General features: G+C 47.9%; 1 protein-coding gene across 1 annotated transcript in view; it reads right to left on the bottom strand.

The window, feature by feature from the left end:
• The window catches only part of SH3BGRL2 (SH3 domain binding glutamate rich protein like 2), a 45,920-nt gene extending 26,717 nt beyond the window's left edge, over positions 1-19,203 (bottom strand). The window contains exon 1 of the mRNA XM_056565945.1: positions 18,916-19,203. Within this exon, the coding sequence (XP_056421920.1) occupies positions 18,916-18,960 (45 nt within the window). The 5' untranslated portion in view covers positions 18,961-19,203. The remainder of the gene's footprint in view (positions 1-18,915) is intronic.
• Positions 19,204-19,803: the final 600 nt, after the last annotated feature.

The raw sequence follows: 19,803 nt of genomic DNA, 5'->3' as shown, positions 1-19,803 counted from the left end.
ATAATTTTATATTGGGAGACCATGTTTTAAATTTCATACATTAAAGTTAATAGATAAAAACAAGAATCATATTCAAAATCCCCCCCCCCCGATCTCCTGCACTGCGACCGTAGTGGCAGCTGACACGGCCCCTTCCACGTATCTCATAAAGATCCTTTCGTTAGGGGATACGTTTTATTTCACTACAGTACTCCATTAACTTTCTTGCACATTATTACCGTATATACTCGAGTATAAGCCGACCCGAGTATAAGCCGAGACCCCTAATTTCAACCCAAAATCCCAGGAAAAGTTATTGTCTCGAGTATAAGCCTAGGGTGGGAAATACCTCATCCCCCCCTGTCATCATCCAGACCCGTCATTAACATCCTCATCATCATCATCCCCTTGTCATCATCCCACACATCCCCCCTTCATCATCCCCTTATCATCCCACACATCCCCCTTCATCATCCCCTTGTCATCATCCCACACATCCCCCCTTCATCATCCCCTTATCATCCCACACATCCCCCTTCATCATCCCCTTGTCATCATCCCACACATCCCCCCCTATCATCCCCTTATCATCCCGCACATCCCCCCTTCATCATCCCCTTATCATCCCACACATCCCCCCTTCATCATCCCCTTATCATCCCGCACATCCCCCCTTCATCATCCCCTTATCATCCCACACATCCCCCCTTCATCATCCCCTTGTAATCATCCCCCCCCCCTTCATCATCCCCACCCCCCTTCATCATCCCCACACCCCCCCTTCATCATCCTCTTCTCATCATTCGCCCTCAGTGGTCTTCAACCTGCGGACCTCCAGAGGTTTCAAAACTACAACTCCCAGCAAGCCCGGGCAGCCATCGGCTGTCCGGGCTTGCTGGGAGTTGTAGTTTTGAAACCTCCGGAGGTCCGCAGGTTGAAGACCACTGCGGCCTTCAACATCATCCAGCCCCCTCTCACCCCCTTTAGTTCTGAGTACTCACCTCCGCTCGGCGCTGGTCCGGTCCTGCAGGGCTGTCCGGTGAGGAGGTGGTCCGGTGAGGAGGTGGTCCGGGCTGCTATCTTCACCGGGGGCGCCTCTTCTCCGCGCTTCCGGCCCGGAATAGATGCGTTGCCTTGACAATGACGCAAATGACGCACCTCTGCGTCGTTGTCACGGCAACGTGACTATTCTGAGGCCGGGCCCGAAGCGCTTAGAAGAGGCCTCCCCGGTGAAGATAGCAGCCCGGAACCACTATGCCACCGGACCACCTCCTCTCCGGACAGCCCTGCAGGACCGGACCAGCGCCGAGCGGAGGTGAGTACTCAGAACTAAAGGGGGTGAGAGGGGGCTGGATGATGTTGAAGGCCGCAGTGGTCTTCAACCTGCGGACCTCCGGAGGTTTCAAAACTACAACTCCCAGCAAGCCCGGACAGCCGATGGCTGCCCGGGCTTGCTGGGAGTTGTAGTTTTGAAACCTCTGGAGGTCCGCAGGTTGAAGACCACTGCGGGTCGAGAGTTCACTCGAGTATAAGCCGAGGGGGGTGTTTTCAGCACGAAAAATCGTGCTGAAAAACTCGGCTTATACTCGAGTATATACGGTAGTTCAAAGCAATAAGCAATTTCAAAAAAGGTTATTCTTAGTGAATACATTCCAATCTACCGAATTAGTATTGATATATCATAGTGACCAGAAACTTTCACTGTAAATATTTGCATCAAGGATCTCTTTTGAGTCATTACGGAACTAGGAAACAAGCAAACCAGGAGTGTCTTATCTCAGTAATTGTCTACAGAAGAATTTCTTCTCCTGCTGGGGTTCACTCCGTCCACTACATTCTTCACATACACTGGTCACTCACAGCAGAAAAAACATCTCCCTAAGGCTGCGAACACACTATTTGTGTTTGGCATTTCCTGGCCTAAAAAAGCAAGCAAACAAAACCCGCAAAAAACTGCCCCTCATGGCATTTCATAGTTCCTCAATGTCTCCAATCCCCCCCCCCACCCCCCAAAAAAATAAAAAAAATAAAAAAAACACCATGCCGCAAGTATGGTATTTTTGAACATATTTTTGTTTTATTTATTACAAAACTGCTGCTTGGGTTTTATGTCTAATATTGTTTAAAGGGGTACTCCGCTGCTCAGCATTTGGAACAGACTGTTCCGAACGCTGGAGCCGGGAGCTCGTGTCGTCATAGCCCCGCCCGCTCATGATGTCACGCCCCGCCCCCTCAATCCAAGTCTATAGGAGGGGGCATGACGGCCGTCACGCCCTCTCCCATAGACTTGCATTGAGGGGGTGGGACATGTCATCATGAGGGGGCGGGGCTATGACGTCACGAGCTCCCAGCACCAGCTCCAGCGTTTGGAACAGTGGAGTACCCCTTTAAGGGTAGAATTGAGCGATTTACTGTAAATTCGCTCAACTCTATTTAAGGATACATTCATATGCTCGTAATTAGCAGCAGAGTTGCGCTACCATTCACTTCAAAGAGTTCGCTGGCAGTCTGCAACTCTGATATTGCGGATTATGTGCGGTCCCATACAAGTGAATAGTAGCGTAAATGGTGGATTTCCCAGTGTGAAACCAACTGCTAGTTAAGAGCATGTGAATGCACCCTAAGGGTGCGTTCACACATACGTATTTTTGCTGCAGATTTTGCTGCCCATTGATTTCAATGAGCAGCAAAATCTTCTGAAGCAAATCTGCAGCAGAAAGTATGCACATGTGACCTGACCCTAAGGGCACATTCAAACTGAGGAAATTCAGCAAAAATTTCCCTATTGGGTTCACGCCGTTTAAAATGATACAGAATCAGCACTTATGTCTTCGGCAATTTGCCACAGGCATAAGCGCAGTCTCACTGGCAAACAACACCCCTTTGATGGATTTTAATTCCTTGTCGGAAGTTCTTTTGTAGTACTATCGATGTATGAACTGAACAGACGAATTCCAACTGAAATCTTTGGGAGGCTTCGGCACATAGGGAAGATTTATCAAAACCTTTGCAGAGGAAAAAGCTGACCAGTTGCCCATGGCAACCAACCATATTGCTTCTCTCAATAGTCACAGGCATTTTTAAAAATGAAAGAAGCAATCTGATTGGTTGCTATGGGGAATTGGTCAACTTTTCCTCTGCACAGTCTTAGATAAATCTCCTTAAAATTCTCTGTAGTGTGAACAGGGCCTAAGTCTTCCCACTTCCACCAGAACAGCTGTGATTTATCAAGGCATAGACTCCTCAAAATCTCTGAAGGCGTCCTGTGGTATTTGGCACCAAGAGGTTAGGGACTTGTTTTACCAGCACAAAAACTCAACTAGATTGAAATGTGAACAACTTTTGCAGTGTAACAGGGGGCATTATCCTACTTGAAAGGCCACGGTCATTATAGAATAACATTGCCATTTAGTGGGTGTACATAGTCTGCAACATGAAGTAAAAGAAAACAGACCAGACCACCTTCTTCAGTGAGGCTATGTTCACACGTCAGAATGTCCACATGGAAAATCTCCGTGCGGACATTCCACAAACTGGGGGCACCAGCATGATATGCCAGCACTAGGACCACACAGAAATGCACCATCTCATAGATGGCTGTGCATTCCGTGCGGTGTCCGTAGGAAAAAAATCAACTGGTTCATTCTTTCTGTGGACAAGGAACGTGGTATTTCCTTGCCGAATAAATCTAGCGCGGAAATTCCGCAGTGTGCACAGCGCAGCAGAATCTCGTTGAATTTAAAGGGGTACTACCGTGCTGACAACTTATCCCCTATCTAAAGGATAGGGGATAAGTTGCCTGATCGCGCAGGGTCCCACCGCTGGGGACCCTGCAATCTCGCACGCAGCACCCCTCCCTCATCAGGCTCTGGAGTGAACATCGCTCCGGGTCTTATGACTGCTGATCATGGGGCCAGAGTGTAGTGACGTCATGGCTCCACCCCATGTGACATCACGCTCCGCCCCCACAATGTAAGTCTATGGTAGGGGGCGAGACAGCTGTCTCACCCCTGCCATAGACTTGCATTGATGGGGAGGAGCGTGACCTCACAAGGGGGCGGAGCTGTGTCGTCACCATCACCGGCCCCGTCATCAGACCCAGAGCGGATGTTCGCTCCGGGGCCTGATGAGAGTGGGGTGCTGCGTGCGAGATCGCGGGGGTCCCCAGCGGCGGGAACCCGTGCGATCAGGCAACTTATCCCCTATCCTTTAGATAGGGGATAAGTTGTCAGCACGGTAGTACCCCTTTAACGGGACTCTGCTGCAGCAGAATCTCTGTGCCGAATTCCAATATGGAATTTGGCGCGGAAATTCCTATGTGTGAACATGGCCTTACTCTATTTGTAAGCACTTTCAGCAGCTATACTTCCCCATGAATAACAGCGGTGTTCTGACACCTTTCTGCCACAGACATCGGTAACTTTTTGGGCAATTTGTCCTACAGCAATTCTTCCCATGGGATCGGAGCAGACGGCTAGTGTCCATTCCCTTAGGAAGATCTGTGCGAAACGGCGTTGAGGTGGCTCTCTGTAGTGGGTAAGATGCCTTCAGGATGCATGTCTGCTATGCTGTGTTTCTAAGATCCTGTCTGCTTGTGATTATTCCATGACCATATGGATCACTATTTAAATCAACTGGTGCCAGAAAGTTAAACAGATTTGTAAATGACTTCTATTAAAAATTCTTAATCCTTCCAGTATTTATAAGCTTCCGTATACTACAAAGGAAATTCTTTTCTTTTTGGATTTCTTTTCTGTCACAACCACAGTGCTCTCTATGGACACCTCTGTCCGTTTTAGCAACTGTCCAGAACAGAACATGTTTGCTATGGGGATTTGTTCCTGCTCTAAACAGTTCCTGACATGGACAGAGGTGTCAGCAGAGAGCACATCCTGTGGTTTCAGTGTGTGCAGCTGTCGGGTGTGGCTCCATTTGCTCTCCAGACTTCCAGGCAGAGAAGCAGGTTTTTACATCGGGCTTTCCCAGGAGCGTGGCAGGCTCCTTGGGAGGGCTTTTCTGCATGGAGCCTCGGGCTTCTACCTCTCATTCCCGGCTGGCGAGAGGGGGGAAGAAAGTGTCTACAGCCGGATTCAAGGTCGGGGTGAGACGTTCCAGCAGGGCCCGCAGAAATGTGGAGCCCACTCCCCTGACCGGATCAGAGGGACATAAGGCATCAGCAAAGACCAGCGGTCCTTCTGTTACCCCGGAACCCCAGCAATGGGGGGCACGGGGACCAAGGGAGTCATTGGCGACATATGGCTCAAGGATACAAGCAAAGATGGCGGAGTACGAAGAGCTGGGCAGGAAGCTGAGGAGTCTGAGAGAGGACCTGAGATTTGCCCGCTACCAGGCTGACCAGGGCCCTACAGGTAAGAGGCAGAAGTTCACTGCCCAGGTGCGGGCTCTGAAGATAGAGGTGGCGGAGGTGGAGGAGGCCAAAAGAAAAATCTCTGAGGGGGCAGGATTCCTAAAAGAAAAACTGGTTAATGAGGAGAGATTCAAGGAAAGGAAGTATGGTGCATGCTGCCCTCAGGAGAGCAGTGAGGAGGAAGGAGGGGAGGAAGATGGCAGAGAGTCGGCTGTGGGAAGTGAAATGGATGCCACCCCTAGTGTGTGTGAGCCCCAGCCCCCCCAAGATAGCTACCCTGAGCCAGCCCAGGTGGCGCTACCCTCCAGTGATGGGGAGACAGAGGAGAGCGGTGAGGAGGAGCTGGCCAGTGGGGGTTTGCTGCAAGCCATTATACAGCAGGAGTCCCCTACCCGTATGGAGGATTTTACCTTTGGTGAGGATCTCGGTAAAGATGATCTAGTAAAGAAAAGGAAGAAAAGGCAGAAGGTTCAGGAGACTGCGACTTATGTGTTTCGTCCTTTCCAGCAGTCCGGGCCAGCTGTAAAGTTGGTTCAGACTGCTGGGCCCCCCAAACTGCCAGTCCCCGTTTCTGTGGTGAAGCAGGGCCAGAAAGGGGGGTACAGCATGGCGTCCAAGACGGCAGAGGACGCTATAGAGCCAGCAAGTCCTATTGGGCTTAAGGTGAGCAGCCCTGGTGCTGCGGGAGCGCCCCAGGGTGGTGGGGGGCGTGTCCAGGCACCAGGGGCAAGCTATGCTACTGTTTGCTTGGGGAGCGGTTCCCCAGGTGTTGCTGGCACTGAGGGGCACTTCCCTGTGAGGGGGGGGGGGGGGGGGGGGGAGTGTCCAGATAAGTGATATGTCTGTGTGCTTGGGGTGGCGGTCCCCCGAGTGCCGTGGACATTACCGGCGCTGCAGGGCACTCCTCTGTGAGGGGGGGGAGTGTCCGGGCATCGGGAGTGGAAAACGGTCGGTCTGTGTGTTCTGTGGGTGCTGCGGGGCACTCTCCTGTGAGGGGGGAGAGTGTCCGAGTGCCAGTGCCAGCCTCAGAGCCCGTGCAGTCGGGAAGACATGGTGATGGCGTTGTGGGAGGAGCTGGGGTGCGCTCGGAGGGGCAGCCCCAGGCTCAGGCAGTAACATCGCCCATGGAGGAGGAGCCATCAGAGTCGACCCCAGCAACAGCAAAGCCAGCAAAAAAGACTGTTAAAACCGGCAGTACTACAAGTCCCAGCCAGCCCAGGATATGTTAGGCACAACGCGAGTGTAGGGGGTGAGGATGATGGGTGTGGTAGTGTTGTGAATGAGAAGAGTGCATGTGGGAGTGTTAGTGGAGTGAATAATGGTGGGAGTAGTGGTGGTATGAATACAAAGTCTGGTATGGATGATGAGAATTGTGGTGTGAATGTTGGTGGGAGTTGTGGTGTGAATGGTGGTCCTGGGTCTGAGTCTGGTTCGGCTGCCCCCCCGGTAGTGACTGCTCCTAGGAGCTATGCTCATGTCGCTGCCGGGGGGTCCCCCTCTCCATCCGGCCCCGGGGGTCACTTGCAGCAGCGCCTCCTGGAGGCTCTACGTAGGGGCGACAGGTCAATCGAGGTAGAGGGAAGGGGTGAGGTCGACCTGTCTTTCTGGATAGAGAGGCACGGTTTGGGGGCATTCCGAGAGCAGAATGGGGAGGTGGTCTGGTCCCTCCCGACACCCGGGCAGGACAATAACCGTAGGAACGTGGTCCGTCTGATTTGGAGGGGCAAGGATGTGTGCCCGCCTCGCGCTAAAGTGGTTGAGCTCCTCCTCCAGATGGAATTCAGGGCGAGTGACATCTTTGCCCTGATTCACCCCTATGGTTCGTCCGAATTTGACGTCAGTTTTGTTCGACCGGAGGGTCTCGAACTCTTCTGGTCGAACTACGAAGTGGCGAAGAATGAGCCCGGCTGGCGGGATTTTGCTGTAAAGGCTATTTCCCGTCAGAACTCAGTCAAGAAAGTGACCGAGAGTCAGTCACTCTCCTGCTATGACATCATGACCTGGCTGGGACGGTATGGGGATGTGACGGACATGCCCAAGAAAAATCTAGATGAGCACGGGATCTGGTCTGGGGCCTGGACGTTTTCCGTCAAACTCAAGCGTTCAGGTAGTACAGTTGCCCACATTCCGTCAGCTGCCTTCCTTGGACGTGACAGAATCCAGGTCTTTTACCAGGGGCAGCCTAAGGTCTGTCACAGGTGCGGTAGCCCCACCCATTTTAGTGCAGCCTGTACTGTACAGGTTTGTGCTTTGTGTGGTGGGGTGGGTCATCTGGCTGCATCCTGCAGACAGATCCGGTGCCACCTGTGTGGTGTCCTCGGGCACCCTTTCAGCCGTTGTCCAAGCGCCTTCGCCCGTGCTGGGGCCGCTCCGGCCGGGGAGAGCTGTGAAGTTGCCCCGGCTGGGGAGGGTACGAGCAGGGATGGGGGCATAACAGGGCTAGTGACGAGGAAAAAGGGCCCTGCCAAACTAAGGCGGGAGGAAAATCGTAGGAGGAGTAGGGAGCTGGAGAGTGCCCAGGTGACTGGGGTAGCTCCGGCCCCTGCTCCTGAAGCTGGCCCTGTAACCACTGAAGCCCTGGGGGAGAACGTGCTGGATGAGGAGATCAGGAGGCTGCGCAGAGAGGAAGGCAAAATGGCCGACCCTTCTGATTCCTCCCACTATGAAAGTGTGGATGAGGAGAGTGGGGAAAGGCCAAAAAAGAAAGACAAGGGCAAAAGGAAAGGGAGAAAGAAGAGGTCGGAGCCCTCTGTTAAGCCTTGTACTACGGACCAGGTCCAAAACGGAAGCCTGACTGCCCCCCCTCTGATTGACCTGTCAAACCGGTACCTCGTCCTCGATACCATCTCCTCCCCCTCCTTGGAGGGGGAAGGTGAGGGCGGGGTGCCTAGGATGAGAGAGCCTCTGGGGGGAACTGGGCCCTGTCCTGCGGAGGCATCTTCCTCGGAGGGCAAGGCTAGACTGGGGCCGGATGGAGACGGGGACCACATGGACCAATCAGAATCTAAGAAAAGGTCCAAAAGTGGTCCTGCCCTTCCCTCTTCTTCAGGGGATGAGGGGGCAAAAAAGAAGGGGAAGCAGAAGTAAAGGTGTGGCCGTCTAACTTAATCACCCATAATGGCGGCACTCACCCCACTGACGCTGGCATCTATTAATTGTGCCAGTATAAAGTCTGATACGGCTAGATTCGCAGCCTTCAATTTTCTTGGCCGTGTTGAAGCCGATATTTTCTTTTTACAGGAGACCAGGTTGTCAGATCTAGCCTCTCTGGTGAAAGCCAGAAGAGAGTGGAGGCGCGGGCCCTCCCACTGGTCTCTTGCGGCTGAGCCGTATAGTGGGGTGGCGGTCCTTTTTACCGCTCCGGTTGAATGCAGACGGGTTATTGAGTTAGAAATGGGGAGGTGCCTGATCTTAGATGTCCTCATGAAGGGACAAGAGCTCCGGCTCATAAACATCTATGCCCCACAAACTAAGCTGGGCCGTAAAAATCTTTTTATGAGGATTAAGCCCTTCCTTTTTACAAGCCGGCAGGTGATCTTTGGAGGGGACTTCAATAATGTCACGAGGTCCCAAGATAGGAGAGGCTCCAATGGTCCGCTGGATTGCGATAGTGTGGTCCTTAATAATATAGTTAGGGAAGCTCGCCTAGAGGACGCCCACATCCGGAGCCCCTCAGGCCACGCGGGTTTCACCTATCATCAAGGTAGTCGCAGGTCTAGGATAGATAGGTTTTATTTGAAAGAGGAAGCCGTCTCTTCCGCAGTGTCCGTGGTTGAGGTGGAGTTCTCCGATCACTGTATGATTTTGTTTTCCTTGAATGTTTCAGAGACCCCCCGGATGGGTAAAGGTTATTGGAAGCTGAATTCGTCCCTCCTGGAGGAAGCAGAGATAAGACAGTCCTTTGAGGATTTTCTTCAGAGTCAGGTACCTTTACTGGGCCTTTGTAGTAGTAAGTCAGAGTGGTGGGAGATATTCAAGAAGCGGGTTGCGGGTTTCTTCCGCCAGCTCTCGAGCCTCAGGTCCCTGAACAGGTATCGCTTGTATCAGGGTCTGAGGAGGAAACTCGAGCTCCTTGTCTCGACTGGAGGTAGTCGGGAGGATATCTCCAGAGTGAAGTCCTTGCTGATGAGGTGTCAGTACGATAGGCACGCATCTTTGGTTTTTGAGAGGGATTTCGGGAAGTACCGCTCGCCCGACCCTTACAGGAACTGCAAGATGTCAGTGAGTAGTAAAGTAGTCTCAGGAATGGTTGATAGTACGGGATCCCTGAATCGGTCCAGATCAGGGATCCTGGAGGTCGTCAGATCTTTCTACTTGCACCTCTTGGGGAGGAAGGATCTAGATCGAGACAGGATGTCGGCTTTCCTGGCTGAAACCATTCCTGAGCCAGGGGTAGACCCCTCTCTTGATGTTTTGGCAGAAGATATCAGGGAAGAGGAAGTGAGACTGGCGATTGAGGGGCTCGCCCCCAAGAAGTCGCCAGGTCCGGATGGCTTAACATCCGAGTGGTATAAGACCTTTAAGGAGTCTTTAGCTCCCCTCTTGACCAAGGTATTCAATGAGTGTCTCTCCTCGGGCACTCTGCCAAAGTCAATGAGGAGGTCGGCCCTGATTCTTCTCTCAAAAGGTAAAGATCCTAGCCGTATTGAGAATTGGAGGCCCATAGCTCTTCTCAACATGGACAGGAAGCTTCTGGCCAAGATACTGTTTAATCGGCTGGTGAAGTTTGCACCCCGGCTCCTTTCGGGGGCTCAGCACTGCTCTGTTCCAGGCCGAAGCACCTTAAGTGCTGTCCTCAGTGTCAGGGAGGCAGTGGAGCGGAGTAGTGCGGGTCTCTGGAAGGGGTACTTACTGTCCTTGGATCAGGCCAAAGCATTTGATCGGGTGAACCACGAGTACCTCTGGTCCGTCCTCCTGAGGTATGGCTTACCGTGTACTTTTGTTAATTGGCTTAAGATCTTGTATGCCGGGGCAGAGAGTTTCCCACTGGTGAACGGGTGGTCTGGCCGCTCTTTTGAGGTGGGGTCCGGAGTCCGTCAGGGTTGTCCTTTGAGCCCGCTTTTATACGTATTCGCGATTGATCCCTTCGTCCGGAGGGTAGATCGTGGGCCGTTGGCGGGAGTCGGGATGAGTCTGGTGGAGCTGGATGTCACCCAGAGAGTGGTGGCGTACGCTGATGATGTCACTATTTTCGTCTCCTCGAGGGAGGAGGTCGATGTGGTGATGTCAGAGGTGGAGCGCTACTCGGAGGCATCCGGGTCCAAGATCAACCGGGAAAAGTGTGAAAGTCTCTGGCTGGGAGGGGGGGATCCCACATTTGATCTCCCGCACACCCTCCCAGGGCCCCAAGACTCAGCAAAAATTCTAGGCATCACATTCGGCCAGGATGATTATTCCACCAAAAACTGGGACGGTAAGCTCCATGATGCCACTCAGAGGGTGAACCAGTGGAAGGGTTGGTCTATGACCCTCAGGGAAAGGGTGCACCTGATCAAATCATACCTGCTCCCCTTGTTTATCTATCTGGGCAGTGTATGTATCTTGCCAGATGCTTACTACACTAGGGTCTACAGCCTGTTTTTCCAACTGTTATGGGGGAACAGGTTGAATCTAGTCAAGAGGGAGGTTACGTACCGTACGAGGAGACTAGGGGGTTTATCTATGGTAAACCCTGTGGTGTTCTTAACCAACACCTTCTTGAAAGCTAACATCTCGAACCTCTGGAAAGAGAGGGCTCCTCCGTGGGTACTCTCCTGCAGGGAATGGTTTCGGCCTTTCTTCCAGGAATGGGAGAGAGGAGGGCAAGTGAAGGACCTCCGTACACCACATGGATATCTTCCGGCTTACGCTACCCCGACTCTGAAGGCGATACGTCGGTGGGGTCTGGGAGTGTGGGAAATCAGGACCCAGTCAAGGCAGTTCCTTGACAAACGGGTTCTGTTGACCCACTTCCAGAAGCCTCTGGCGCTCAGGGACTGCCCAGGTCGGGATCTGAGGGTGGGGTTGTATCTTTTAAACTTGAAAAGGATCCCCCAGAAGTTTTGGGACTTGGCCTGGCGCTGCTTTCAGGGGAAGCTAGGTGTAAGGGACAACCTGAAGTACAGGAACTCTGATGACCGGGGGTGTCCACGAGAAGAGTGTGTGGACACGCTGGAAAGCATGGACCACTTCCTGCTTCATTGTCCCTTTAACGTAGGGGTCTACAACCGGGTGGGCGCTTCCATCGGCTGGAGTCAACTTGCCGGCCTTACCTATCCAGAGTGGGCTTATGGGGCATTCAGGACCCTCGGTGGCCGAGATCGGGGCACTTTATTTTTAGTCAGCTTAGTGGTTAAGTATCACACGTGGAATGCACGGTGTTTAGTGTCCACCCAGCAGAAAGTCCTCTCCGAGGTGGAGGTCTGTAGGAACATCACCGGTGACCTCGGGAAGATCAGGTCTTTGGAGTATGGCAGTCTTGGTACCAGTAGGGCTTCTCTCCTATGGAGAGGGTTTTCTTTTCATGTGCCCTAGGTACTAGACCTTTTTGGTAGAGTACCTTTATTTTGGTTAGGGACAGGCATACAGGGATAGAGATAGGGTGATAGTAGGGTCAGTTTTAATGAAGGGATAGAATTAGGGAGAATAGTAGGGGGAATTAGGGAAAGAGTTTAAATTTCTTCAGTGTATCAGATCTGCCATCTTTCTCCCTGGTGGTGGGCTGTTGCATGTGCACCATAGCTTTTTGTTTTGTTTACAGCTGATATGGTATGAAGGGCTTACAGGCACTGAACTTGGGCCTAAATTGGGTTGTGGTCTTGTATATAAGGTTGTATTTAGTTGGTTGGTTGGAGTGCTAGGTGGGGAGGGGGTGGTTTTTTTTTTTTTTTTTTTTTTTTTCTCTCCTTAGGGGATCTGACATGGGTCAGTTAAGGACTGGACTTAAGAACTGTACGAACGGTTATGGACTGACCCATGTACAGGAGGGGTGGTGTGGGAGAGGGCACAGTTTTAGTGTAGGATTTATTTTAGGGTTTTTGTAGGTATTTTTGTGAGGCACATTTATTATATTTGTATGTATACTGTGCTATGTTTATTGTTTTATATTATTTATTTGTTGGTATAGTGTGTCATGTATTTTGTTTTATATTGTTGCATTAGCCATAAGAAAAGGGCAGTCGGACCAGTTGTAGTTCTGTATTATTATTATTATTATTATTATTATTATTATATGTAGGTGTTTTTGTCTGTGTATATCTAAGTTATTTTAAAATTTTTATTTTATTTTATTTTTTTTTTAATTTAATTTAATTTTTATTTATTTTTTTATTATGTGTATGTATGTATATATATATATATATATATATATATATATATATATAGGAAATTATTATTTATTTTTTTTGATAAGCCAAGTTGTGCTGTTGTTATGTTCATTCTCAATATGTGTGTGTGTGTGTTTGTTAGTTTTGGAGATTATGCGTGTGTTATGTTTTCTGTTGCTTGATTTATTTATTTATTTTCCCAAGTATGGATCATTTTGAGTTATAGCCAGGTGGTGCTGAATTTTATGTTGGTTTATTTATTTCATTTAATTAGTCAAGTTGAGCTAATTTAATTTTTGTATTTTTTTATTTATTTTTTTAAAAAAAATTTTTTATTTTTATTTTTTAATTTTTTATTTTATTTATTTATTATTATTATTATTTTTAATGTTATGTGTGTGAGTGTGAATTTGATAGTTTGCTTAGGTGTATAGGTATAGTATAGTTGTAGTTTGGTATATTTTACAATTTATTAAAGCTGGGCTGGCCGGTTAGGCAGGGTTTTATTTTATTTTGCATTTCTGTTGTAGCTGGTTAAGCTTGTTTTGTGTTTTTGTTTTTTGGAATTGTTTTGTATTTTTATAATAAAAAAGAGTGTCAGCAGAGAGCACTGTGGTCATGACAGAAAAGAAATCCAAAAAGAAAATAATTTCCTCTGTAGTATACAGCCACTAATAAGTACTGGGAGGATTAATTTTTTTTAAATAGAAGTAATTTACAAGTCTGTTTAACTTTCTGGCATCAGTTGATGAAAACTTTTTTTTTTTTTTCTTCACCAGAGTACCCCTTTAAGCTTTCTCCTTTGGTCACCTGTTAGGTTGGGTACTTAGCTTGTTTTACTATTACTGTATAGTGTGTGTACACCTACCTATCATTGTAGGTGTAAGTGAAGCATTTTTCTGCACCTTTTGTTTCTGTGCTGGTAATGTGTAGGAACATCAAGTTTATTAACCCCTTAAGGACGCCGCTCATTTTCACCTTAAGGACGCAGCCCTTTTTCACAGTTCTGACCACCGTCCCTTTAAGCATTAATAACTCAGATGCTTTTAACGATTATTCTAATTCTGAGATTATTTTTTCGTGACATATTCTACTTTATGTTAGTGGTAAATTTTTGTCGTTACTTGGATCCTTTCTTGGTGAAAAATCCCAAAATTTCATGAAAATTTTGAACATTTTGCATTTTTCTAACTTTGAAGCTCTCTGCTTGTAAGGAAAATGGATATTCCAAATAACTTGTATATTGATTCACAAATACAATATGTCCACTTTATGTTGGCATCATAAAATGGACATATTTTTACTTTTGAAAAAAGGGGGCTTCAAAAGTATAGCAGCAATTTTCAAAATTTTCATGAAAAGTGCAAAATCTGATAGGACAGATGTTATAGAACTACAACTCCCAGCATGCCTGGGCAGTCTAGGCATGCTGAGAGTTGCAGTTTGTCAACATCTGGAGGGCTACCGTTTGGGCACCACTGTAATACCAACCACTGTGACCCCCCAGATGTTGCAAAACTACAACTCCCAGCATGCCCAGACAGCCTTTGGCTGTCTGGGCATGCTGGGAGTTGCAGTTTGGCAACCAGTAGAAGGGCAGCAGTAAAGATCGCTTTACTGCCCCCTTCATTCCCCCCCACCGTCGCTTCCCTACCTGCGCTGCTCTGCAGTCTCCCGCGATTATCGGCGGTCCCCACAGCATCTTCTGATCAGGTACCCACCGCCATCTTCTCCCCCTGTTCTGCCCGACATCCAGGGGTGGGCAGAGTGGGGGTTTCCATGGCAACCCCCTGTCGTGTGCTGCCATTGGTCAGAATTAATTTCTGACTAATGGCAGGGGATAGGAGGAGATCACAGCACTGCAATATCGCTCCTATCCAGGATGATCAGGGCTGCCACTGACTGCTCCGATCATCCCTATTTTCAGGGCGATCGGGTCACCAGAGACCAGATCAGACCGGAATAGCAGATTTTCTGCGATCGCCAACATGGGGGGGGGGGGGGGGTCCTCGGTGATGTGCCGGGATGCCTGCTGAATGATTTCAGCAGGCATCCCGATCCGGTCCCCAACCGGCTAGCGGCGGGGACCAGAATTCCCACGGGCGTATACATACGCCCCACGTCCTTAAGGACTCGGGATGCAGGGCGTATGCATTAGCCCTACGTCCTGAAAAGGTTAAATGGTCACAGAGCATTTGATACATTTTGTGCAGGTCACATTTTCGGAAATTTCTCTCTTCACATACATCAAAAAGCTAAGCTTAGTCTGGGCTGGTGTAGTTTTAGAGACTTTTCAGTGCCTATGCGCCTTTTTCACAAAAAGGCGCAGTTCCTAAAACCCTTCCATATCATGTGTATTTCCAAAATCAGTGGATTGCAACTAAAAATCAGCAGAAATGTGTAAACAAAAAGGCGCAAATAAACACAAAAGACTGTCTAAAGACAATAATAAATGTCGGCCTATATGTTTGCCAGTATTTTTGTACAGCCAATACACTTTCTGTATTTGTACATACTATAGAGTATTTATCTCTTCTGCACTAGATTCCCACCTTTATTATCCACTACGAGATGCCTCTATAGTCTGTCTGGTGCTGTTCTTTTGCATATTTTTTGTTCCAGTATTGATCGGTATCCATTCCGTACAAGGCTGTGGCTGATCATGATCCTGTAGCTGGATCACAGGTTGTCCTTCCAAGGACCACATTTAATTGGTACTAAGCCAGGACACCCCATTCTCAGTTGTCTAGCTGTCACAGGATAGTCTTTGTCCCATTGCTTAACCCCTTAAGGACCACGGGTTTTTCAGTTTTTGCACTTTCGTTTTTTCCTCCTCACCTTTTAAAAATCATAACCCTTTCAATTTTGCACCTAAAAATACATATTATAGCTTATTGTTTGCGCCACCAATTCTACTTTGCAGTGACATCTGTCATTTTACCCAAAAATCTTCGGCGAAACGGAAAAAATAATCATTGTGCGACGAAATTGAAGAAAAAAACGCCATTTTGTAACTTTTGGGGGCTTCCTTTTCTACGCAGTACGTTTTTCGGTAAAAATGACACCTTATCTTTATTCTGTAGGTCCATACGATTAAAATGATACCCTACTTATATAGGTTTGATTTTGTCGTACTTCTGGAAAAAATCCTAAACTACATGCAGGAAAATGTATACGTTTAAAATTGTCATCTTCTGACCCCTATAACTTTTTATTTTTCCACATACGGGGCGGTATGAGGGCTTATTTTTTGCGCGTGATCTGAAGTTTTTAGTGGTACCATTTTTATATTGATCGGACTTTTTGATCGGTTTTTATAAATTTTTTTCATGATCTAAAAAGCGACCAAAAATACGTTATTTTGGACTTTGGAATTTTTTTGTGCGTACGCCATTGACCGTGCGGCTTAATTAATGATATATTTTCATAGTTCGGACATTTACACACGCGGCGATACCACATATGTTAATATTTATTTTTATTGTGTTTTTTTATGGGAAAAGGGGGGTGATTTGAACTTTTATTAAGGAAAGGGTTAAATCACTTATTAACTTTTTTGGTTTTACACTTTTTTTTGCAGTGTTATAGCTCCCATAGAGACCTATAACACTGCACACACTAATCTTATACCCTGTTCACTGCAAAGCCATAGCTTTGCAGTGATCAGGGTTATCGGCGGTCGATTGCTCAAGCCTGAATCTCAGGCTTGGAGCAATCAATCGTCGAGGGGACACACCGGAGGCAGGTAAGAGGACCTCCACTCGTGTCCCAGCTGATCGGGACACCGCATTTTCACTGCTGTAGTCCCGATCAGCCCCATTGAGCAGCTGGGCAGCTTTCACATTTGGTTTAGACGCGGAGTTCAACTTTGAACGCCGTGTCTAAAGGGTTAATAGCGCGCGGCACCGCGATCGCTGCCGCACGCTATTAGCCCCGGGTCCCGGCACCAGATACATGCTGGGACCGACCAGATATGATGCGGGGTCACCGCGTTATATCGCGGGAGCCGGCCAAGGACGTAAATATACCTCCTTGGTCGTTAAGGGGTTAACGGGGTATTCCAAGAAAAAACTTTTTTTCATATATGAACTGGCTCCAGAAAGTTAACCAGATTTGTAAGTTACTTCTATTAAAAAATCTTAATCCTTCCAATAACTATCAGCTGCTGAAGTTGAGTTGTTGTTTGAAGTGCTCTCTGCTGACATCTCTGCTTGTGCCGGGAACTGCACAGAGTAGAAGAGGTTTGCTATGGGGATTTCCTTCTAAACTGGGCGGTCCCTGAGACAGGTGTCATCAGAAAGCACTTAGACAACAACTCAACTTCGGCAGCTCATAAGTACTGAAAGGATTAAGATTTTTTAATAGAAATAATTTACAAATCTGTTTAACTTTCTGGAGCCAGTTGGTATATTAAAAAAAAAAATAAATAAAGTTTTTTCCTGGATAACCCCTTAACGACGCAGGACGTATATTTACGTCCTGCGCCGGCTCCCGCCATATGAAGCGGGGTCGCGCTGCGACCCCGCATCACATCGCGTCGGTCCCGGCGATCATCAACGGCCGGGACCCGCGGCTAATACCACACATAGCGGCAATGTGCGGTATTAACCCTTTAGAAGCGGCGGTCAAAGCTGACCGCCGCTTCTAAAGCGAAAGTGAAAGTATACCGGCTAGTCAGTCGGGCTGTTCGGGACCACCGCGGTGAAATTGCGGCGTCCCGAACAGCTTACAGGACACCGGGAGGGCCCTTACCTGCCTCCTCGGTGTCCCATCGACGAATGACTGCTCCGTGCCTGAGATCCAGGCAGGAGCAGTGAAGCACCGATAACACTGATCACAGGCGTGTTAATACACGCCTGTGATCAGGATGAGAGATCAGTGTGTGCAGTGTTATGGGTCCCTATGGGACCTTTAACACTGCAAAAAAAAAGTTTAAAAAAAAGTGTTAATAAAGGTCATTTAACCCCTTCCCTAATTAAAGTTAGAATCACCCCTTTTCCCATAAAAAAAAATAAAACAGTGTAAATAAAAATAAACATATGTGGTATCGCCGCGTGCGTAAATGTCCGAACTATAAAAATATATCATTAATTAAACCGCACAGTCAATGGCGCATGCGCAAAAAAAATTCCAAAGTCCAAAAAAGCGTATTTTGGTCACTTTTTATACCATTCAAAAATGAATAAAAAGTGATCAAAAAGTCAGATCAAAACAAAAATCATACCGATAAAAACTTCAGATCACGGCGCAAAAAATGAGTCCTCATACCGCCCTGTACGTGGAAAAATAAAAAAGTTATAGGGGTCAGAAGATGACATTTTTAAACGTATAAATTTCCGTGCATGTAGTTATGATTTTTTCCAGAAGTGCGACAAAATCAAACCTATATAAGTAGGGTATCATTTTAACCGTATGGACCTACAGAATAATGATAAGGTGTCGTTTTTACCGAAATATGCACTGCGTAGAAACTGAAGCCCCCAAAAGTTACAAAATGGCATTTTTTCTTCGATTTTGTCGCACAATGATTTTTTTTTCCCGTTTCGTCGTGAATTTTTGGGTAAAATGACTGATGTCACTGCAAATTAGAATTGGTGACGCAAAAAATAAGCCATAATATGGATTTTTAGGTGGAAAATTGAAAGGGTTATGATTTTTAAAAAGGTAAGGAGGAAAAAACGAAAGTGCAAAAACGGAAAAACCCTGAGTCCTTAAGGGGTTAATGTATCCCATTCCTTGTTGGGTGCCATTGTCATAAATGTTATTCACGTCATCTTATGACTGATGTATGTGTGTGAGACTCTAAACAAATATGCCTCTATAAAAAATAAAAAAAAGTCTTTGCCAGCCGGGGTGCATCCAGCTCTTGACAAACTACAACTCCCAGCATGGCCGGACAGCCAACGGCTGTCCGGGCATGCTGGGAGTTGTAGTTTTGCAACAGCTGGAGGCACCCCGTTTGAGAAACAAATATAAAAAAATATATATAAAATCCTGACTAGAAAGGAGCCTGTAGAACCAGTCTAACCAGCTTCATATATGGTTGGGTCCCATAATAAAACATACGTCTCTTTACTGGGTCTCTCTGCACCTTTCACAGTAATAATAGCAGAACTACTACCCCTATCCTCCATGAGTGCACTATGCTCAGGTGTAGGGGATACACTGGATAGACCCCCACACACACATCCAGCATTACTTCTTCTTAAAGTGCTGAATGTTAGGAAAGCAGCAGTAAGGACTGTCTCCAGAGCCGTCACTCACCGTGGTGGAGCAGGAGGAGGATGCTGTGTACACTCGGGTCACCATCTTCACCTGTTACTGCGCACGATTACCGAGCAGACGGATCTCCTCCCGCAGATTACAGATGAGGACACCGGGGTGCGCGTCCCTGGTGCACCGGCCGACACTGCACTTGGCTACCTCCCCCTGCACCGCCCAGACCGGGGAGGAGGAGCCGGCCAAAGGGCGCTGGGCTAGTCACATAGCTGCACATTGCTTCCTGATCCTAACCCATTCTCACGGGAGTCACCGCACGGCTCCGGGAGTGAACGCATAACCGTGCGTCATAAAACGCGGTTATGTACGGCATATATTATGTAATTCAACGATGGCTCATGCGTTACCACCTTGTCATGCGTTAGGATGTAGTGCCACCTGCCGGATATCTCCGGCATTACAGCGCGGTGAGGTATAGGAACAGCACTGGAACGTGACCCTACAAAAAATACTGAAGACTGCACGTATGTTTTTTTTATGCAGTTTTTTGAAGCAAAGCCTGAAGTGAAAATTAGCAAGAAAACTTAGTTTTTGTCCTTCATTTATTTTCTCTCCCCCACCCCTTCATGACCCAGCAATTTTTTTTAGCTCACGTTTTTTTCCTCATCACATTCTTAGGGTGCATGCACACCACGTTTTTGCTGTACAGTTCCCGTATACGGTTTCAAGTCAAAAACCGTATGGAACTGTATAGAAAACTGTATGCATTGACTTAACATTGTAAACTGTATGTCAAACGCATCATCCGGTTAAGGCTGGGTTCACATCATGTTTTCTCCCATACGGGAGCGCATACGGCATGGGAGAGCTAAAACCTTGCGCTCCCGTATGCGCTCCCGTATGTCATTCATTTCAATGAGCCGGCTGGAGTGA

The sequence above is a fragment of the Hyla sarda genome, chromosome 3, assembly GCF_029499605.1.
Source record: "Hyla sarda isolate aHylSar1 chromosome 3, aHylSar1.hap1, whole genome shotgun sequence".
NCBI classification, from domain to species: Eukaryota; Metazoa; Chordata; class Amphibia; order Anura; family Hylidae; genus Hyla; species Hyla sarda.
The sequence above is the reverse complement of the archived record's forward strand: the minus strand, read 5'-3'. Positions and strand labels throughout refer to the sequence as shown.